At 42.4% G+C, this 23,651-nt stretch overlaps 1 protein-coding gene across 2 annotated transcripts in view; it reads left to right on the forward strand.

Moving 5' to 3' along the window:
- LOC139694955 (transducin-like enhancer protein 4) overlaps nt 1-23,651 on the forward strand; it is a 485,346-nt gene that overhangs the window by 266,095 nt on the left and 195,600 nt on the right. For both annotated transcript variants that reach the window (XM_071593486.1, XM_071593487.1), the window contains exon 3: nt 15,449-15,512. In XM_071593486.1, coding sequence (XP_071449587.1) covers nt 15,449-15,512 — 64 coding nt within the window. The remainder of the gene's footprint in view (nt 1-15,448; nt 15,513-23,651) is intronic.

The raw sequence follows: 23,651 nt of genomic DNA on the forward strand, positions 1-23,651 counted from the left end.
ATAATAATTGAAACAATTAAGTATTAGTTTCCTAAAAGCCTTATTTTTTTCAGTAGGATTTCCTATCTCTTAGTTTATCAACGTAAGTCTTTTGTTCGCGAAATAATAAGATCCCGAGCATATTAATTTTTTTTTAAATTGGGCTCTTTGTACTTTTTTCTCGGATTTGATTTCTCTCCCTTTAAAAAATAAAATCCTTTTGACGTTGGGCCATTAATTATTTCCTCGCGCAAACATTACCTTTTTATCAAATAAACCGTTCCCTCCTTATTGAATTCCGATCGAATGAATTGGCCTGTTATTCATGCATCGAGAAACATATTTTTATACGGTTTCTTCTTTCCCGCCCACCCACCCCCCCTTCACTCCGTCGCGCGTTTTTACCCCTCGGATGTTTCGCCGAAACCAACTATTTGGCTTCCCGCGACGGATCTCAAAAGCGGAGAAAAATGATTCGAGATTGCTTGTAAGGGCCTGGAAACCAATAAAGTTGTCTTGTCGGGTAACCTTCCCCGTCGGTGGGAGTCCCCACCCTTCGGTGTGGTGGGGTAACCAAGGGAAAAAGCTATTCATGCGCCTTCCGCGGAGCGATGCCAAAGGTGGAAGATTGAACTGGGGGAAATCGCTGATGGGAAACGGTGATTGCGGTTGCTCGGCTCGCGAGCGGGGGTAAAAACCGTTTCAATTTAAGGGAGTCCGCGGAGGAGGGAGCGATGGATTTTGCTTGCGAGATCGTGGAAATACTCACGAGCTAGGTTTCTTTTTTTTTGTTTCGTCGACGAGGATACTTCCTTGCGCCGCCTAATTTCTGATACTTATGTAATCACCTTTGGTTGCTTGTAATTTTAGCGTAAATACACTGGACTGGATTATGGCACTAATGTTTTACCCGTGAATTTTCTTTTCTTTGCGATTTCGCCTGTCTAAAATGGCATTGAATGCCCAGAAAACTCTAAGATGTTCCTGAAAGGAGGTTAAACTTGTAAAAAAAATACCCCGGTACCGAAGCCATGTTAAAATATAGTGCCAGTGTATTTGCGAATTTTTTGTTATATTATATTGAATTTTTTTAGTGTTGCTATACCCAATGGATTTCATAAATTCCATAATATGTCTTCAAGTTTGAGAATGAAAAATTTATGAATTGTCATTAATAATTTAACTTTCATTGATTGACAATTGGAAAGTAATGTAATAATTTTCAAGTGTTTTCAAGACACTCTTCAAACAATATTTGAATTTCATTTATTTGTGACCATTCAATGTGTAATTTTCTCTAATGTAATTTTTAAAATCATCGAGGAAGGGAATTTTCCCTAATGCCTCTATGAATCCAAAAAGTAAACCTGTTTTTGTTATTATTATTTACTTTTTTGAGAGGTGTTAAATTTGATTATCTATACTTTTTCCACAAAATAATGTCACAGTTATCAATATTTTATTTATACAAATAAGAGTTAACGAAACATTGGTGAGGTAGTGTTTACAAAATGGCTACACTTGTTTCTCACACTACTCCTTTGAAACACATAAGCTTTCCTTTTCCAAAATCATGTGTGTGAATGTGAATGGGTGCTTGTTGGTGTGCGTGGATACAGGAAGTCACATTTGGTCTTCCTCTTGGAAGTAAGAGATTGCAGGTCATCGGGTGATGAACTGGTTGTTGAGGAAGCCTGTCCGAGTTAGAAAAGAGTGGTCAGATGTTGTCGTAACAATGGTTGATGTAATTTGATCCTCCGATTTGAAACATAAATAGGTAATCCTAGTCTCAAAAACTCCTTAGTTTTATTGGCTTATCATTTTCTTCATTCGCAAGTTCCCATGGTCTGAATCTCGAACGCAGCGATATGAGAATTATGTCGGAGCATGTTCATGGTGGTTTTAAAACGATGAAATTGGAGTTACTGGGATAGTAATTATGGTAAATTCGATTCCCACCTAAATGAACGAGGGGTGATGCATTAGGGCAATTACTGTTGAAATTGTTTCATTTTCATTACTATGTTGATCACGGCAAATTTTTATCCCGAGACTTAGAAATGTTGTAAGTCACAAGTTTTTTATACTGCAAAAAGTTTTTCATCCCCATAGGTTATCGTCTGCGACATGAGGTTCGAATTTAAAAATCAAATGCGATTGGGACTTAAATATACCACTGTGTTAAGGTATATTATGAAAATATATTTTATTTTTATTTAGCAAAAAGCTTAGAAACAGCGAAAAAAACTTTTGACTTAACGCACTTCTTCCAGCGGGAAGGAGAGGTTATCGAGAAAGTATAAATTTCCCATCGGAGCGTTTTGCGAAGCCAGCAAACCTTTTTATCGATGGATAAAAAATAGTCAATTCAAATACGTTCTTGTGATTCGTGCTAAATCCGGATATTGTTTTTAGCAATAATCCACGAGGTGCATGGACATCCAAACCGGGGGTGTGCTAAGTCGTGCACCATCAGAGCAGAGTGGTGCGTCCAATGGCATATATCAAAAATCTTCCAGTGCGTTTCATGGTTTTGATTAGGATCCAGATCTGGAATTCATATATCTGCTTTGATCGTATTCTGAACGTTAGCTAACTGCTGTAGTAAAATATTGCCGGATTGAATAGCTATTCCACATCTAAATGAAGCCTACCCTGCGAAGGAAGTTCTTTTGTGTCGGTAAATCAGTCTGCTTTCGCACCAAATTGCTTTGATATCAAGGAAAATGTTCATTGTACCATTTCCCCCGATTCTGTTTATGTAAGGGTCCTTCATCCATTCCCCTTTTATGTTCTTCCCTCGCCGTTCTCACGTTCCTTGCCCTTATTCTGCCGTCGTCGGCCCATGGAGATGATCGTGCGGTAATTCCGACACTGCGTTAAAAGGGAGTTGTTTGGCCTCTTTCGTTTCATCGATTGTTCGGGGTACACTTATAATTTGGAATGTGTGGCTACTATTTCAGTTCTTTCGTAGAAGTGTTAATTAAACCTTGATAAGGTCCATAAAAATAGGATAGATTTGTGGAAAAATCATTCGGACGAGGAAAACTTAAGTTAGAGCCAGCGGGACTGGAATGGTATAGAATCTGCGTGTAGTTTCTGACATAAGTGGGAAATACGTGATAGGATGACGACCTACATCGGCAGATCGGAATAATAGGATAAAATAAGAGAATTCGACTCTGGTACGAACAAATTTAGACCCAATGAATTCACTCAAATTCGCCGGAGGAACCTTCTCTCCAAATGAAGCTTAGCTATTCACGTGTCAGAAATCTCGAATGTCGTGTACATTATTCACAACTGACATCGCATAGCAAAGGATGGCGATCTAACACCACTTGCCACCCTCGTTCGAGGCCGTTCGAAGGGTATTACGTAGATGTGCGTTACATCTTCTTTTTCCCGCAACATTTGTTGAATTCCAAGTCTAGCGCTATTATGGTTCCTTTCCTTGGAATCCTCATGATCGGAGAATGTGAATCGTAATGCGGTTTAACGCCGTATTGCATTGGTTGGCCAGACCACAGCGAGAAGTTGAGTCAAATTGACTGTCGAACCGATGAGGAATCATTTTTCCCTCGCACGATTCGTGACCACAACAGTAGGAATCATACGGCAATTTAAATTTCGCGAATGCCATAATCGCCAATTGTTCTAATGACTTTCCGCACCCTCCAAAGTCGCGGCAAGTAAGAGTTACTTCTTTGGGTTCTCCGCTATGTCCTATGAACTGCCGTAATCGCGTTTCAGTAAAACCAATCTTGGGGCTACAGGATATGGTTCTTCTCTGCGCTAGTATCCGTACACGTTACTTCAGTCTTGTCTTTACATATATCCTGTTCAAAAGAGATTATTTATTGAGTTTCGTATTCGTAGTTCAGGTGTCTTTAAAAGTGGATACTGTGGCTCTTTCCCCTGGTGTTGGATTCCCGAAAGTTCTTTGTACATTTAATTCGAAAAATCGTCGAACTTTTGTCATTTTTATGTTTTATTCAGTGTTCACTCGGAATTAAATTTGTACTTCCGGTTAAAAGTATTTTCTGATTTCGTTCAAATCAAAATCATCATCCAGGAAGCATTTTCATCTGACTGTCGTAATCATCTCGATAACAGTTTTGAAATTTGCTCGTGCCAAGTGTTTTCGTTAGTAATTTGATGTTATTCGAGTCACTAGAGTATTTGGTTGCTTGCTTTCATTTCAATCCCATCCCTAATGGCGTCAACCTGGTATTTAAAGAACTGGTTTTGGTTTTATTCCAAAACAAAACACCGCCTTGTCATTTACCAATTCATCTATACGTGTTGCACACCAGCAGTGTTTTTGCCACTTGACTTCAAAAGTAGGATTTCACTTCTTTTTGCCGGATTTCCATTTTTTCTCTTACCCTCCCGTACGTTATCGCGTCTTCTTTCAATGCGTCATCACCATGCGTGATTCACCAGAGGGGCATTATGTCCCTTCCCTTGCTCTCCTCACTTTCGTATGCTTTTCCTCAACACTTTGTCTCAGAGTTCGTGTTGTCCGTCTGCCCAGCGTACGTGTAACGAATTACCTTCATTTCTGAATGATTCAACGCTTGGCTGTTGGGATGGGCGTCTAGTCGACGCATAGTTCTCTGGTTTGCGGTCACACTGCGATTCCCTTCACGTTCGCTTACTTGGTTCGCCTCTCCGTCTCCCTCCTTTTCATCTTTTTTTATTTGTCGAAAAGGGTAATGCTTCTTTATGCTAAGATTATAAATGGGATTATTTTAGGATACTTGAAACGTGGGTTTCATCGATATTTTTTCATATTAATCTCCACGAAAGAAAATGTCAAATCAGGTAGCAGGACTCTTACATGCTTTAGGTACGTGAATAAAGGTCCCTAAATGTTTTCGTTTGAACGCATAGATCAGTTCTTGCTTGAGCGATTAATTTCTGCTACCTGTTCAGTCAATTGGAGGCTATCAATAGTATCGATGTGTATTCATCCCGTTTGATTCCCCTTCCTTGGGAGGTACGAAATTTCATGGATCATTTACCCCAACCCATTCCCCCTGGAGGATTTCGGAGTTGTGGAGACGTGAGCAAGTGACAAAACATGAAAACATTTGGCGTCGGGGAATCATGACTGCGCTCTGTTGTAAATGCAGTGAAAAAACTTACGAGCGGCGGTGCTGAATATACTTATAAAAATTGATTTAATACGTAGAAATGACCGGTGGAATACAAGATTCCATAGATGCCGGGTTCCTCTTCCCCGTTTACGTTTTTATCTATATTTGGAAACAATATCCCTCCCCCAACCAGAATTATGACCTAGGATTTCGGATTGGCCGTCAGATATATAAAGTGATATTAAAAAAAAATATTTGCGTGACTTTCTTCCCGGGGGGGCCCTAAATGTATTCCATTTGGTTTGACTGTCGTATTAAATGTTTTAATGAACGGATAATGGAAAGACCTGGCGCATCGCACTTGGAAGTTTAAATATTTCGAGATATTTTGCATCGTGTTTCGATCTTTCCGGGTAAAAAGGGGATTCTTACAGTGTTCATTTTCACTTCATTGTTATAATATTAGCGCCAACAATGTATTAAATATTGGACGTGGTTTTTCTCGAATATTGAAATCATTTTCCCGGTTGTTTCAAAGACTGGACCCGGGAAGTTGGATCGTGTCGTACGAGGTTGGTGGTGTGCCCTTACATTGATAGCACCACACACCTCATCAGGCACAGGGGATCGAGTTTGAAAAAAAAACGCGCAGGTGGGTGTTACATTTACAGTGATTTGTTTTCGCCTGTAAATTAAGGATAAGTGTAGAACGCCGTGCGTGTAAGTACGGGTAATGTCATAGGTGATCGAGGAGGATACTCTATTGCCTTTAGGAAAGTGGAGTTTGAATATAAATGTAATGCGAGGTTTGAGTTGAGCCCCATGTTGTCCTCGAGGACCTGCTGGTAAATTAGCATCGGAATCCCGTGAAAGTGGCTCTCTTGTTTTTTTTTTATCGGCTTCCCTCCCCCGTTCTGTCTTTTCGTCCTCCCGGGTCTATTTTTTTATTCGATACATTAAAGAGTTGCGCAACAGTCAACGTTTGTGGAGGCAATTACATCCGAGCATCGCCGGCGTAGTTATTTTCTGAGGAACTTCCTCCCCACGCTTTTCTCTCCAGCTTCTCTCTCGAGGAAATCCCTTTCCAACGTTTTTGCTCCCCCTCTCTTCGCAAGCCCACCCTCCCATTCCCTCTTTGGTCTGCAACAACCCCCCCCCCACCCTCAGTCTTCTCCCCCCCTTTCGATCGAGCAATTCCGTAGGATTTTCTGCATTCCCTCCAGGCGTTGTTTAGGGTGGGGGGGGGGGAAACGTGAGCTCCTCCCCAAGGCGATGCCAGGTGCTGCTCTGGGTCCGCTTTTGTCCGCGTGCTAATTACGTTTTAACGACCGCTTCAGTTTTCCGTCCCGTGTTCCCGTAGTTTATTTTCTCTAGTTAACCGGTTTTCACCACCTCGGCGTCCATTAATTCTTCTATAAACTCAACACCTGTCTATCTTTTTAAAACAGGAGGGGGTGGAACTATTTCCTTTGGGGAACTATTTGAGCTCGCCTCCCCTTCCCCAGCCACCGGGCGAGTGTAAATAGTTCCCCAAAGCTCTTTGCGCGTGGGCCCTGGTGAATTAATGAAAATGGTTGGCAGGTATTTGATTTGTTTAATTATTGTTCGTTGTCGGTTGGACCCCACTTCCCTCCTGTTCGTTTATTTTTGTCGCGTTGCAAAGCTCCGAGTCCCATCATACTTTATTACCTTAACGTGGGTACTAGATAAGCATTTCTTGGACGTAGCCTAAGATGTGTTTTCAATTTACATTGTCCGCATGGAAACGAGTTGGGAAAGATATTGAAATTCGCCGTTGGAGAATTTGAAAAATGCAATTCCGAGGCCTCATTATAGTTTTCATTTGGTCGCAATTTGGTCATTTCTTATTGTTTTTACTCGTTTTTTTTCTTTGTTAATTTTGATAAGATTTTTCCCGTTTGGCCCTCCAGTGAAAAATTGTGGATTGGCCAATTGACGCGGTCATGTATCGTAATTGGAGGGATGCACACCAAGCCACCGGTGTTTTGTTAGTTCCATGTATTTTCAAATATTCAATCTAAAATTTCAAGCCTTTAATTTTTTGGTGTGTAATAGTTTAGAGGAAATTAAGCGTGAACCAAGGTAATGAAGTTAATTATTGATCTCATCACTAGGTACTATTTGTAAATAGGGGATACAGTGATACGAACAGTTGGTTGAATGAAAAATATTTATGATTTAAATTTACACCACGTTGTTTTCCACCAAGTCGCTTTCTCCAAAACCACCTAATGCAAACTTAAGACTTCCTGCGCGTAGGAAGTGTTCTGTAAAGGCGATGGGAACTGCTAGAAGGAAGGAGTTGAAGCCTCTTGAATAAATTTTTCCCAGCGATTTCGTAGTCGCCGAGACCGTTTAGCATGGTGCTCTACACGTGCTCGAAGTAAATCAATCAAAAGAGACGGAGGCGCCCAGGGAAACAGCTGACTTTGAAACACGGCTATCGAGACGGACGGCATGCTTTTGATTCTCCACTTACGTTGGGAAAGCGACCCATTCGTTCGATCAGCCATCGAAACAACGATCCAATTAAACCTCCACCCAATCGCCGCCGCTACCCCCCTCCCCTCTCTTCCTCTCTTCGTCTTTGGCTCGGCGACTCTCATCCAGCGTCATTACTCCGAATACTTGGAAACTATCTCGCGACTAAAAGAGAAGAAGCCAAACCCATCTTGTGGTGGATAGGAAAGGAGACAACGCCCATTCTGCGTATGCACCTGCATCTTACACTGCAAGGCACCGAGGGGGCGTGTGGCAGGAAGTGTTAATTCACCAGCTATTAGAGTGATTAGTGTTTCAGAAAGTTTGGTGTATCTTAAGTAAGTGTTCTGTTGTGGTATTGTATTTCGCGCAGGAATAACGATTCCTTGCATCGACGGCTTACCACTCCCGGTTTGGTCGGCGGTTTCTCTCAACTTTCTCAATACGGTCTCTTCTGCCTATGCAATGAGGCCCTTGGATTGTAGCTCTCGTGTAAGCATTTAACTTGAATGATTTTTACCTCCAGTAAAAGTTTATAATAATCGTGCTTTAAGTCACTCCAAGCGTAGGTTATCCTATAATTAAGTGAGATTTTGTTCTTACGTAGTGGCTCTCCGCGAAACGGGAAATTTTCTTTGTATCTTTGTCTTCGTATCATCTGTCCCTCTTCTGCGAAAGGTCCCAAACACTTGATGCGTGTTCCAGAAGGCTTAACCGACGATTTTCCTAACCTGCTTTTCCCATACCAGGTCCAATGACTTTGTGTGACTCTTCGGCATTTTACTTGGTACGACAATCGTCTTTCTACCCCTTTGAGGGCTATTGTGAGGATGCTGGTATTTCTTTCCCCAGAAATTTTATACTGAAATTTATGTAGATTATTCAGAGACCCAAAGGCACCAATCAACAATTTTTTTGCTATCTCCAGAAAGAGCCCCCGGGTAAGCATGTAACTTGAAAGATTTTTCCATATTGGAAAGAAAAAGGCCAACTTGATCGTTCATATCGTGGAAGGTGACCGGATTGTCGACGAGGCTTGCACGAAACAGTAGAAATGGAAAAAAATAAGCTTCTGAGTCGAGAAATAGTCGCAATAGTTGGCGTGTGAGGTGCGGGCGTGGTCGCCTACCTGTTCGTTTCTCGCTGTCGTCTTCCTTCGGCCACGGCATTAATGGCGGCGGGTTGGCGTGTTACAGGGTGCATGGGGGTGTGTTCTCCGTCGGATTGAGGCTTAAAGAGAGTGTGAGAAGTTCGATTTGTATGATTCGCCCGAAGGTGCCGCAAAGAGGAAGAGGTTGATGGGGGTCAGAAACGCTGGAAGTGGGGAATGATTCCTCCGTCGCCGTGTGTGTGTGGAGCACCGCGCGATTCCGGTTTGTTCGTCCGGTGATTCGAAAGCCGTCTATCTGTAAGTCGCGGGCTCGAGTGCAGCGGGTTAATCTACAAAAGGCTTTCAATCCCCAGAATACATGTTGTAATAATTCTGAGGACTAATTGATTTGTTATAAAACTCAAACTATGGAAATAATTATTGCAATTCAATACTCTACCCAAGTTACAATACTACTCTGCATACTCGTATATGTGCGGGGCGAGATGGTAGTAGTGACTAGTAATAGGTAGCAAGAGTTTGTGTGGATAATGGCTACTCCCTAGGCTACTTAGTGTAAAAATATATCTTTAGCGTCTCCACTGACAATAATATTGATGCCTTATCTTTCAAGGGAAATAATGGCATTTTTAATGGGTTGGTTCTATAGTATTTCATCTCTCCTTTGTTATATACATGACCTCCTACCGTTTTAAGTTGAGGTTAACTGTACATTTTTGGCATACTGACCGAAGGTACCCAATTCTAATTTATTTACGAGAACTAGTGTAATTGCTTTGGCTTAATTTGTGTTGCCCAGAACCACGCAGCTTTTGATTTCAGCGGAGAAACGTATTTGGCGAGCTTGTTCCCTCCGGCTCCACCCCAAGGGCCGTTGCCTTTCCCGCACTTCATCGGAGCATTGGTCGCTTAAGGAAAAGAGTGGGAAAGTGTTTATTTTCATTTTTGCCTCGTTTGGCGGAGTGGTACATTTGTTGAGTTCTAAGGAAATGCGAGCCTTATTAAGCATCAGGGGGAAGGGTTTAATAATAATTGAGGCTGTTTGGCGCGGGGGAGAATGAATAAACGACTCCGAACTAGCTGGAAGCGTGCTGTTGTGTAACCTGAGAGGGGAATTCACTTTTTGCTCGGGTTGGAAGAGCATCGCATTATCCTACGGATTCTGCCCGTGGAAAATAATTTTACAAAGACCTTGTTGCTCGACTCAGGACTTGGGTGATTGCGATTTCCCCAGTTTTTTTATAATCTAGTGGTAAATGCCAATGTTTGCAGTTTTTAGGCTCTCGTGAAAGGAATATAATAAGTTAAAATAACATATTATTGTTATTCTCAGCTCCAAGGAAACTAGTTGCTATCACTTGATATGATGTAGACCACTGGCCCGATGGCGGCGGGGTAACGTCCTCGTCTGCCAACCCAGAGGTCGCGGGTTCGATTCCCACCTAGGTGGTATTTCCTCCACCTAAGGCTTGGGTGTATGTGATTGTTAAATTGTTATATGAATGTTCAAATCAGATATAAAGGTCGAAGTGCTGTTTTTGGACTAATGCAAAAATTAATAAATAAATTCTAAGTCACTCAGAATAATGGCCACTTAATAGACCCTCTTGGATAAAATTACCTGATCTATTTCGCGAGCTTTTATTCAGATTCTTTGTACTTCGCTGAAATAATTGCAGTTTTACGCCCCAGTTCGATTGTTTCTCTCCACTGTCGTAAACTTATATACTCGTATGTTTCCGTAGCACGATGGTCTTAATGAGAAGTTTGAAACCCGAACGCCTTTTGATATGGTTAAGGAATTAAGTCGTTAATGTGATCTCTGGCTCGTGTTAATTCTACAGGTAATACTGTAACCTTCGAACAAACCGACGAAACTTTTCATGGTTCAAAAAATCTTTAGCTGCCCCCTGTCACCCTGCTTACCCCTTATGACGCATCTCATCTCAGCTGTAGGCCACGGCCCTTAATGATCATTGCCGTCTCTTTTTCCGTTTAGGTATTCTTTATTCCCGGTATTAGTTTGCCGTTATTAGCGACCAAATACCGTCAAAAATTGCTACCCGAGTTTCTGGGTGGGCATCCGATCCAGTGTCTATTGCAGGCTTTCACGCACTTCATACTTGTCGCTTTATGCAAAACCTAGATCAGCGCGAGGAAAATTTAATTAAGGCAGCAAGGAGCAACTGTACCAGTTGATGTCGTGGTCTCTTGGCCGCGGGACGCGCCACGATCGAGGTGTGGGCTCGGGGCCTTGGTTGTGGTGGTCGAGGTGAATGGGTTGACTGTGTCGTGGATGACCACCGTACTTTGGTTGAAATTGGCGCGTAGTTTTTAGCGAAGGCTAAGGGACTGCTGCAGGGAAATGCGGTGGCGAGTACAGCCTACGGTATGTCAATGTTCCGATTGGTACGCGTTGTTCACGCGATATCTCGCCGCGGTAATTCGATGCATGGCGCCGCAAATAAAGGCAGATTTGCAATCTAAATGGATCAGGATGTGAACCGGGTGTATCGATCATATCGTCTGCATTGATATCCCGAAATTCTATATATTGACAGCGAATGTGGGCGAGGGGGGGGGACTGCAATTCGCGATAACATTCTAGTCGCCGCAGGTCCGTTGAAAATGCCATGTAGCGACGCGAGATATAATTACATCTACATAACTGGCAATATCAATTTGCTACAGCAGTCGATGCATCGAAACCGCTGCGATGTCCCATTTCCATCTTCACTGCGGTGTTCCGAAAGGCCCAGACCACGTGATGATGGCACGGGAGAAGCCGGAAAATATTCTCACTGCCACTCCCCATTCAGATCCGCCCGGTACGCCGCTACCAGTCTTCCGACAAGGTCCTTTTGTGAAGCTTTTATTCGGCCTGAGTGATTCAATTTCCCTTGCTGTTGAGCAGGATGCCGGCCATTTTTATCTCTCTCCCTATTTCCAGTGCTCTCCACATTTAACCTTGCCAGTCGATCAGGGAGCTGTAGGCGGTGGGGACGGGGGGGGGGGTTTGGCAGAGTGGGCAGTCAGGGGTGCACAGCAATTCAATTGAATGGTCGCCCAGGCTGCGGGCCTCGGGAGTCTGGGGGGGGGGGGGTTGAGTAGTGCCGCGCGTCTTCAGGCCATCAAGCGTCCGTCCCCTCATTCCCTCGGCCCCTCTCCCTCAGGGCCATTTCTCCTCTCGGACCACGTTTCATTTTGTTCGAGTTTCTGGGTGGGTTTCCGATCCAGTGTCCATTGGAGGCTTTCACGCTCCCTGCTTTTCGCTCTTGTAAAACCTAGATCATCGCGATGGAAATTTGATTAGTTTGGAAATATATGTACGTCATGGTATTTCAGGTACCATTTTGTGATTTTCTTCATTATAAATATTACTATGACGTCTGCTAACTACGGAATACTTCTCCTTGTGTCCGTGTACCACCGGCTATCCTGTTCTAAATCTCATTCCAGCCTTATCCGCGAGAATTCAACTCTTTATTTGGATGTAAATTATGAGTCAAAGACGATAGTAAACATTTCTGCCGAAGTCATTTCTCTATTCGTTTCTATATAGAGCCAATGTAAGGCTCTTGGTTTGAAAGTCATCTCCCGATGAAAATTTTAGTAGATTTTTTCTCCGTAGAGCTATGCATTGTAATTACGAAGACATGTATTATGAATTCGTTTATGGTAGTTGCCCTTCATGGCAATAGTTTGGAGGGATTTTCTCTTTCGAACATTCTCCGCACCCAAACGAGGTGTTAATAAATTATTTCAACTGCATCCACATTCTGCAGGCCAATGATAGGATGTGTGGCAGGGGCCGATTTCACACTACATTCAACACCAAAAATAAATGTTTAATAATTCAAATGGGAATGAATTTTGCAACACCTTACATACTCTGCGGAATTTTAAGATGCAAATTCTTCTCTGAGACGAGCTTTTACTACTAGAAGGAAAAGTGAAATAAACGTTGGATAAATCAATTATCACTCACTAGTCTACTAGGGTTAAGAATCTCTCCTGGCGTGAGGTGTCACGTTACTGCTGCCGTCGTAAAAAACCGTTTTCCGATCCTCACCCCTAAATGCGCCCCTTCCTGTTTTTGGTTCCGGTGTCCCGACCGCGGGATAGGCCACGGGTTCCCCCACGCTCTTCCTCGCCTTTGTTGCTTCCCCCATCGCTCTCAAATCCCCCGCGTCGCACCCCGTCTTCCTCCCGCGCGTGTCTGCCTTCCTCGCCGTGCGCCAACCGCGAGCCCTCCTCCCCAACCCCGCCCGTGACGAGGTAATTCGTGCCACCTCGCAGTGTGCACTCGTGTCTTGCACGCGAGTGCTCTCACAAAACACACACGGGCTCACGCACTTCGGCTCGGAGAGTGCTCGCCCTCCGCTCCACGAGTTCGTGCGGACTCCGGCGTGCCTCGGAAGCTTTCCGAAGCTAATCGTTTCTCTTGTTTGGTGTTCGTGCGTCGTGGCGTCACGCAAGAGTTTAAAAGGTTGATGGGAAGGGGTGGGGGAGGAGGGTACGTTTGTGTGTTTGTTTTAAGAATATGAGCCCATTCTGCATAGTTTTTCCGTCTCGGTTTTCAAGGTTATGATATTTCAAAACCAGATATATCCATTAATTACCAAGCGTTCTATAGAGCATGTAACATTGCGTAATTAGTATGCATTCTTATTGGACGATAATTTTGTAGTGTTTTCGATCCACTGCACCAGTTTGGCTGGAATTATTTCTGTAGTTCACAGAACACTGGCAGTGTGCGGAGAGATTTGATGTTTTAAGATTGAGATACCAGCATTAAAACATTTTTTGCGTTTTTCTCGGAGTGGCTTAAAAATAAGTCATTTCCAGATAAAATCAGCTGCATTCTTGGATATTCAGGAAGTTTTATAAAAAAATTATACAATGCTTCGTAAATGCAAATACCCCAACCATGGCCAAAAAAATATAATTGCAAATTCTTTGTGTCTTCGGAAAAGATAAGTCGGTGGTGTGCATTCCTATTGATCTAATCAAAAGTGTTAGCTTAAGCGTAATCTCAGTTAATGCTGAAGGTATTTGATTGACTTTTATGGCGAGGGCATTCCAAAACTTCCGATTGTATGTATTAATGTTATCTCCCTCGCATCTTTCCATGTCCACGCGTTTCCCCCCGCAGGTCCACCCGCTTCCGCCGTTCCGCACCCTGTTAATATGTTTTCTTTCCCCACAATTTGAGATCGAGAGTCGCCAGCGACCATATTTTCCGACATCGCTCTTTTGCTTTCCCCCTTCCGTCTTATTTATTCGTTCGGTCTGCTCCACCGTCCCCCCTCTCCCTTACCTGGGTGGAAGTTCACGTGTGTTCGACGGGTAAAGCGTAGTAGACCACTCTCCTACGGACGGTGTTTGGGAAAACGAAGCCGATTGATGGAGTAAAGTGAGTAAAGTCATGTAAAGCTGCTTCTTTGCCCTCTCGAGTCGTCTCGCTGTCGTTTTCGAGCGACGGTGTTGAATTACGTTTCCACTCGTGTTTAAATGTGAAATGCTCGAAAAAATAGGGTGGTCGCTCGGTCTGGAAACTAGTGCGATCGGAAAAAAATCGAGAGTTAATTAATAACTTTAGAGCGGAAAAATTTAGGAAAAGGGAGGAATTAAAAAAAATGTATACGATAATGAATCGGGAATTCTCGATGAGAAGGTGATTCCTTTAGTTGTGAGGCCGGATGGGGTTTGTCGTGTTTCGTCGTGCGTGCAGGCCATTTGCTAAAAGCAATGCTAGAGCTGGGCCGAGTGCGGTGATAGCTGTGGCTTGCGCAGAGAAGAGGGATGGTCCTTAAAAAGTAAGGAGTCTCATTCCAAGCACTCGGGAGTGAAGTCGAGAGAAACAAAATGATATATTCTTCGGGAGTGTCGGAAAAAAGTCGGGAACGGGAATCTATAAAATAAGTGTATACGCTTGCAATAAGCGAAATGCAATTTGCGAAAACCATTACATGAACGACAAATGACCTTGAGGTTTTCCGATTAAATTGTGGGTGTGTTTAAGTTTGATGTGTTTGTGACCGTGAATTGCAAATTGAATTGTCAACCTGTGCCGAGCGTATGAGGGAGAAACGCGTGCTGTGGAAGCTTTTGCATTCTTTGAAGTATACTATATGTATTATTGTTGTATTCGATGAAGAGTTTTAGCTTACGTTAATACATAATTTAGTTTATGTGCGTGCGAACGAATTAAATATGTAAAACGTGCGTGTGTGGGGTTTAATAAAAATATATTCATGATCGGTGAATAATGTTGCAATTGAATGTTAACTTTGTAGCTAATGTTACATAATCGTTAACTAGCATGTGAAGAGTTTAACAAAGCGCTTGCAAATGCTCGCGTCTGTATTATTTCAAGCTGTCGGATAGAGGATTTAACAGACTACTTTAAAAGTGCCAAAACGATGGCTGATTGGGGTCGGCTGAATTAGTGGCATCCTCTTTAACAGGAGCGATATTCGCACAGGGGACTTGCATGCTCTTTTTCAGGCAATCTGCATAATTTCTCCGTCGTGGAGTCACCTTGTATCTGGAATGAATGGAAAGTGTGGATGCTGAGAACGAGTGTGCCATCACAAACATCACTCTTTTCTGAACAGTACACAAAAATAAAACTTCTGTATTTTTTTTTGTTTTCTCCTTCGCATTCTCTTTATTATCTCTTTCATGCCCCCCCCCCCCCAATTCCCGTCCTTTCCCCGGCATCTCTATCTCTCTCTTTCTTTCTATTTAGCCTTAAACTGGAGTGCGAAAAGCTAGCCAGCGAGAAAATTGAGATTCAGAGGCATTATGTGATGGTGAGTATATACGTGTACAGAATTTAAAAAAAAAGGATCGACTGGTTTGATCGTTTATGAATGGGAAGCCCTGGTGGTCTCTTTAACAGTGTGTGTGTTTGCGTGGGTGTGTGTGCGTGGATGTGTGCGTGCGTGTCTTACGGGTGGTGTTACATGCAGTTGGTAGTGGTCCTTTTTATTTGACATTCTTCGTGGTCCGAAAAAGGTGGTTGGAAACGGTGAGACTAACCCCGTGTTCGTCGTCATAATTATTTCCTGGGGTGCAAGGAGAAATAATTAACTTTCTTTCTAACGGGAAGAGTCCACCCCAGCCGTACTCTTATAAATGGGCAAAGGATGGGTGAGGGAAATTGGAGAAGATACAAGCAGTAAATCAATAAAAATTATAAAAATAAATAATTAACTGAAAATAAGACCAATAATAAATATAGTAAAAAACTAAAAATAATTGAAATATTTAGATACCGCGAACGGTTAGAACAATGAAATGGAAGACTGCAAATAACGATAGCACGTGATTTATTTGCAGTCTTCCATTTCATTGTTCTAACCGTTCGCGGTATCTAAATATTTCAATTATTTTTAGTTTTTTACTATATTTATTATTGGTCTTATTTTCAGTTAATTATTTATTTTTATAATTTTTATTGATTTACTGCTTGTATCTTCTCCAATTTCCCTCACCCATCCTTTGCCTATTTATAAGAGTACGGCTGGGGTGGACTCTTCCCGTTATATTCAAACGGCCGTAGTTACCGTTCGCTTTGTATATAACTTTCTTTCATTAATTCTCTGATCGGCGGGTTGCAAAAGTTCTGTCATTTCTTTCGCGGAGAGTGCATACGTTTTTTGGCGCCCTAGTTTAGGGTTTTTTTGATTGATACCTTGATGATTTTTGGAATTTAATGAGTTTGATGATCGCTTTCATTTAACAAGTCGTGTCGGAAGTTCGATTTCCCGATATATTAGTAATTGGGACATTAATTATTTTACTTCAAAAATGTTTGTTTCTCGGGTGCCAGTTTAATGTGGAAATTAATTGTTGATCAGTTATTTATCAGGTACGTTCATGCGTGATAAAACTTCTTTCGCCGTGTCGGAATTCGAGATGCTAAACGCTTCGCCTAAAATGTATTCAACGTAAATTTTTTAGTTGCTGTGGGCATTGATGCTTTAATTTTCCTAAATGTCAATCGCCGTAGAGTGCGGTTGTAAGGTCAGTACCACCCAGTCTTGGAACTACACAGTTAAAGGGAAAGCATTTTCCACGTTGAGTGAAAGTATTCAGTGTTCGTATACTTAAATTACTGTTTCGGGCCATCATTTGGTTTATCTTGATTTGGATTCCCTGACAGTCATTGTTAAAAAAATTAATTGGGAAAGGGTAAACTTGCTATGCTGACTTCCGATGGGAGGTAGTACATTTTTGTTTTGACTAATGGCTGTAAATTTTGAATCGCGTATTGCCAATTTGTCGAGTCTATCAAACTCCCACTGCACTTTTTCGCCTATAATTTAGTCTAGAGGGTTTGTAAGTGTAACCGGGATTTTCTTTACTAGGGAAAGGTTTTCTCGATCGAAATCCAACCTCCTTTGTTTTAACATCCTCTAACAAGTTCCCTGATACTTAATCAGCATCTCATAAAATACCTGTCCGTGAACACCTCTTGTCATTAACACGCATTGTGTGTTTGCTGTTGCACCTCCTCTAATCCCACCGTGTATGCATTTGGTTGTCCAGCCATAATACGTTTAATATCCGAATGTCCAAATCCAACAGCACTGATTCCTTTCCGGGTGGCGCCTTGCCAAAATCCTTTCATTCACTGGTGGTCTCTAGTCCGACGAATGCACGCTTATCGAGTGGGAAGTACTACTACTGTTCGAGTGTGTCTGAGAGTGTGTTGTGTGTTTCTGTGTGTGACCAATTGTGGCCAGCGAGTGCGCAGCTTGATTTTCAAAAGGCACGCCTTATTTACCTTATTTAAAAAAAATGTACATGTCATCGCCTTTTTTTCCCTCAAGTACCCTGCACCTTACTACTTTTCTCGGCATGAAAACTATGATCGCGTCATTTTCTAACGGATTTGTCCTTGCAATTCACGATATTCTTCTCTCATCTAGTCAATACGCGTGTATATGTACAATATAAGTTTTCAGCGGCGGCAATTTATCCTCAGGAAAATGATCCCTTCCACAATAGGTTATGGGTTTCTAGCAAGAGGAGGGTCATATTTGAGTCGAAGTGTCAAGTTTTTTTAAATGACCATTTTTGACTGATATTCGAGGGGTACGTAAGGGTCGCCATTCGTGAATCATTAGTGGGAGACTCTTTTGCTGCCCAATTTCATTTTTTAAATACCGGGGACCCGCTACGGGCAAAATACTTGGAAGAGTTTTTTTTGCATTGAAGTCGAATCCGCAAACTTCGGTCGGGTTAAATGTTTTTCGACCCTTAACCGACTACCGGCGGGAACACCCCGATTGCGGAATGCGATCACCGAATTTGCGAATAAAGGACCGAAATCTCCATCAAGCTAGTGGATTCGACCGCATTTTTGGCCTCTTGCTTTCGGACTTCCTCGATTCTCGAATGCGCCCTTCTCCCTTCGCCCCCCCCCCCGTCTCCACCCTTCCGCCTTCCCAGCGTCACGTTCCCAACCCCTCCCCCTTCGCATTTGGCCCGAGCAAGGAGATGGGCGGGTGGCGACTGGGTCGTAGGGAACTCAAATCTGGAATGCTAACGGCGAAAGGGAGTTGGGGACCGCGTGGCTGAAAATCAACCTGTCCAGCGAGCTCTGCGAACTGGAAATGTTTTTGTCGCCGCCATTCGGTTTAGGTGCTCGCGGGACATAGTCGGCGACAATTCGGGCGCTCTCCGCCGCCGGGCGCTATTCGTTTTTTTTCTTCGAAACACCGCGCGGGGGCGGGAGGGAGGGAGGGTGCGAACGCGACGCGGATAAGAGCGCGTGCCGGGTTCGGAGTTTAGCGGAGGAATTCCGTCGCATGCCCTAGAATTGCGAAACTAGCGAAAGATTCTGCTGTTTTAGAACTGCTCAAGGAAGTTTGTTTCTCTTTTTTATAGAATATAGACTTTGATAAGTGTAGTGGTTAAAAAAAAGGAATCCTTTTTTATGTTTTTATTTAATGCGACCTTATGAAGATTACGTTCGAAGAGTTTTAGTTGTGAATTGAAGTCTGCATGCAGTGCGTCAGTTTGTTTTAGCTACCGAATTATTAGAATGGTAAGACTTTTATTTCATGTCATGGGACGTAGATATTAATTCACTTCGTGGACAAATATGTGGTTTAGGGCGGCAGCAGGCATTCATTCAGAATATGGTCGCATATAATCCCGATTCCACCCTCACGCCGTTTTATGGTTGAGAAAAAATTGCATGAAAATGGTGAAGTTCCGGTGCGAGTGTATTTTAATCTAGTATACGTTAGATTTCTCTTTTCGCCATGAAAATAATTTAATTTACTTGCCATATTTCGAAATCAGTTATTGAACCTTTTACTAGTTATGTTTCGGAGATAAATTCAAATTACGTGGTTTTTCGTCGGGCCATCGAGAATTCGTTGCCGTATTCCACAGCTCGCTAGCATTTAGTGGCCAAATAACCTACGATCGGATCATGGATTTTTTTTTGAATTCATAGAAAATAAAAGTTTGCGCCGCTGTTACTCATTTCATCTTTGATAGTTCAGTAAATTACCGTAAATTGATATTTACTGCCGCTTGTTTGCGTGCCCTGATGATCCCATGCTGGATAAATATTTGATCTTATTCGAGTTGCCTCGGTTCTTCAAAATGTGTAATTAATAGGTCAGCAAATAAAGTAATCACCATTCGAGGGGCTCATTCCGAAATTTCAGATTCTCTCCTTCCCGTCACCGAATTCCGCCGCATTAAAATGTGAATGGCACTCGGCGACATCCAGCTGGATCGACTAATTCTCCAGATTGTATTTGCTCTCGTGGATTACAATACTAATTCGCATTCATGCGAGTGCCGTTCGGTTTTAAGCGACTGGTATCAGTTCTGCAGCATGCATATTTAAATCAAATTGTCAAACCGAAATATAAATAGCATGTTAATTTCCCGGCGCAATGCGGATTTATTTTGCGTTTTCGCTTCATTCGTAATTAGCGATTCAATTACTGCTCTGATTTTACTGGATGTTGTTGCATCGTGGTGCTCGGCTGATAATTAATTGATGAAAGTAGCCCAAAGCAATTTGGAATTACCGAATAAATTTGCTCATATTCATCGGAAATAATTTCCCAACTTCCTTGTTTGCCGAAGACCGTGTTATTAACCGTTCGCCAATTTTCACAGACGTGGCATTATTTAATTGTATACACTTGATGCTTCATAATTTTTTTTAACGCCAAAGCGTTCTGTTAACGTTTGTCTAACCCCAACAATTGGCTGGTTATGGTGCTCCGGAAAAGCAGCGCACACCGAGTGATGCGTGATTATCGATTTTGGCAGCAATTTCATCCGTCTAATTTCGTCATATTTTTTAATGCGTTCGCATTTCGCCGTTCTTAAAAACAAGATAGGTCGCTCATTCATCTTTAACCTGTGGTAACTCAGCAGCGAGTGAGTGCTTTTCCGGTTTACGTGGATTCAATTGATTTTATGTTATGAAATCCTCTTGCCGGCTACGTAATCGATTGCCTTTTAATATTGTGAAGTGCTGGTGAGGTGAAATGTATGAAATAAATAATGCCCAAGCGTTACTCTACGCTCTTGACACCTTGTGTCATTGAGTCACCTACCATCCACGTGAAAAACTATATTACGCCCTGCCGTATATGCTAAGCCCCGATTAATGGGTGCGGGGGCTAACGTACTGGCTTCCCACCTAGAGGGCCCGGGTTCAAATCCCGGCGGTGTTGAATATTTTTCAGAGGTATCTCGATCCCTACTTGAGGTGCTTTGTGGAGGGCACTTTGAGTGAGAACGCCGTCCGTCGGATGGGACGTAAAACTGCGGACCCCTTGGCGCCTTTCGTAAAGAGTAGGCTAATGCCGACGCCGGGTTTCTCTCCACCCTTCAACCTTTCCTGTCCATCCCCTATGGCGCAAATGACCTCAGCTGTCGGTCGCCTCCCACTAAATACTACTACTACCCGATTAATGGCCCCCGGGGGTGCCATCCCCGACAGGAATAGACTGTACGGCTTGTAACGGTGTGTTTGCCTTCTCTCTATCTCTCTCTCTGATATCGTATATGGGAGTCGGTTTTCATTATTTACAGTCTGCATGTGCACTTTTATGTACCTTCCGTGTCATTAATGTTTTTCTAATCATTTTAAATTTCACCTCTCCTCACTTATAGGGTTAACGTTCTCTCTTCTGTCACCATCCGTTTCCTAACAAGGGTCCCGTCCGTCCCACCGTACGTTTTCCCGTACCTCTCGGCTCTCTTTCCTCCTCCCGGCCGCGACTTCTCCTTGTTTTCCATTAGCTTTCCCGAGGATCGGCTGAAAATTATGATCACGGCGATGAAGGGTCGTCTTTCCTAAAAGAGATTATGTTGGTTGATTTGATGAGCTGTTGGTTAATTCCAGTTCTCACTTTTTTAACCCCTCCGCCAGCATCGGGCCATGTATTGCACAGTGGTGCTTCCAACTTGTGGAACTGCTCTCGGTATCTTTTCTTTTTATGTATAGTAATGCGTATTAAAGAAAAAAGAAATTATGTATATATTTATTTATTCATTTATTTATCCCCACATTAAATACGCACACATGCACAAAGGGGGCGATTTAAACGTCGGATTTAGAATAAAGAAATACTGATTAGGCAATATAATATGTACAAAAACAAAGGAGAATATTATATGTATATATATATATCTAACTTAGACAGCGACAAACAATATAAAAACAATTAAAAAGAACACTCACCAGTTATTTCTTAATGATTAAATGGAATTTAGCTCCGTCTTCCTCAGAAGAAACAGGAGTACTAATGTTTCTTCTGAGGAATATGGAGCTAACTTCCGTCAAAATTGTTAAGAAATAACGTGTGAGTGTTTTTTTATGCCTTCTTATATTGTTTGTTGCTGTCCAAGTTTTTTATTCAACACTTCCGTGTTACTTCGACGAAATCATCTACATTTCGCTATACACTCTTTGACGAATACGGAGAGCAGCGATGATAAAAACAGTGCATATTTAAGCATTGAAACGAATGAAAATGTGTTTAGGTGACAAATGAAGGCGCGGCATAGCATTGGCCATCGCAATCATGGATATAAATTAAGAAAAAAATACTCGCACGGATTCCGAAATTTTCGGTGGCACAGCCATCTTCCTCTGCGGACTGGAGTTTATATATATATATATGTATATGATCGGGTATTTTACGTACCCATATGTATAAATATTGAGATATGCACTCATTAGAATTATTTATGCACATATTATTGTAATAATATAAGCATAATATATTATACGTAATGCGTTTTGCATTTTATATTATATACTGCGCCTCCGCACACATACCTACATGATGCATTTTTCAATTCCCGCGTTGACTACTCGTTCCTTTTATTTGTTAATTTCCCCGTCCCTTTTTTTTAATGCTATCCCTTCATTTTTATTTATATGTTCCTACCCGGGGGCACAATTATATCCGTCTTTTTTTTCCTTTTAGGGTGAGCGGTTCTGTTCCTTCGCATTGTTTTCTCTTGTACCTTTTTCCCCTCGCTGTTCTGGAATAAGAGTCATTAAGCTTTCCGGTGTTTGATAAAGCGCTCTCCTAATGGGTTTCTCCTCCCGTTTTCCCTTTAGCTGCGTGCCGGATTTTCCACCCCTCCCCCTTCACTCCCGGGGGCTCCCTCGCCCCCGCCCGCCAACCCTTTCCCGCCAGCCATCCGTTTAATCGACCGGCGTTTAATATTTTTAGTGTTAAGATTCCCATTCTCATTGTCGGTTTTGTCTTAACGTTTTTTATATCCTCGTGAAGATGCCTTTAATTTGAAACTTAACTCCCTCAAATTTCTTTAAGGTGTTTCGGGTCCGATCAAATTCACACATACGCCACACACTGCGAACAATTTAATTGCACATTTTTATGTCTGTTGAATTTTCTCTTTCGTTTAGCCTGGTACTATATCTTCTTAGGTAATGGCTTATCATACCCGGTAAGACATTTTTCAAAGTGGCACTTCCTCATCAACCTTTTATACGTTATGGGTAGGCGTTGATCTGGGTGAATGACTTCATTTGGCAGTCGGTTGAAAATGGGGATTCATCGAGAAAGAATTCATTCAGCCCCCGAAGCATTTGCCCCCATTTATTTTTTTCAGCATCCCTACGTAACGTAACCTTTAAGTGAATATAACAGTTCAAACCTCGAAATTTCTTGACCCGCAATACTCTATTCTTCTCTCTAATTTCCATATTATTTCATTAACTTCGTGATAAATGAATATTTTCTGCTTGCCTTCCGGTATTTCATTATGCACCAGCGAATATAAATCGGAAGGGAATTGCTTCTTCGTTGCGAATATAATTGCTCTGGCATTGCCAATGTGCCCGATATCTTAAATGTTTACTTAAAACCAGCAACCACTAGTTACCATCCCGAAACCTGGTTTAGTTGGTGAGGTGCGCAGGTCATCTAATGCTGATGTGTGAAATTGACACATTTGGAGCGGGGGGAGGAGGGAGGGATGAGTGCGTTGGCTCTTACCACTGACGACTTCCCAGGTAGAGTCTGTCGCCCGAAAATTTGTTCTTCTTGAGTGAAGTTGAGGGTCACCCGGATTCGCATCCGGTGGACCTCAGTTCAGTAGCCGGACGAAACATCTATTAGGCAACCACGCCCAAAGGATCCGGGCTCGAATCCCAGTCAAGGCGAATGATTTTTACACTCTGAAATTGTTGCATTGAAATGCATATTAGAGCATGATTCCGTTTTAAGTTACTGTTGCGGCATCTGCTGCAGTTTCTTGGAATTTGTAAAAAGGTGAAAACAGCCTAAGTGTTTAAAGTTAGCTTAACTTCGTGGACTGTGGCGCGTCGCGCACGACTACGGATGACTGTGACATTGTAAGAAAGGTTTTTAGTCACAACATCTTGTTCCTTTAAATCCGCGAAAATTTCAGAGGAGCCTCGA

Source organism: Hetaerina americana, unplaced genomic scaffold, assembly GCF_022747635.1.
Source record: "Hetaerina americana unplaced genomic scaffold, ioHetAmer1.1.p SCAF_6, whole genome shotgun sequence".
NCBI classification, from domain to species: domain Eukaryota; kingdom Metazoa; phylum Arthropoda; class Insecta; order Odonata; family Calopterygidae; genus Hetaerina; species Hetaerina americana.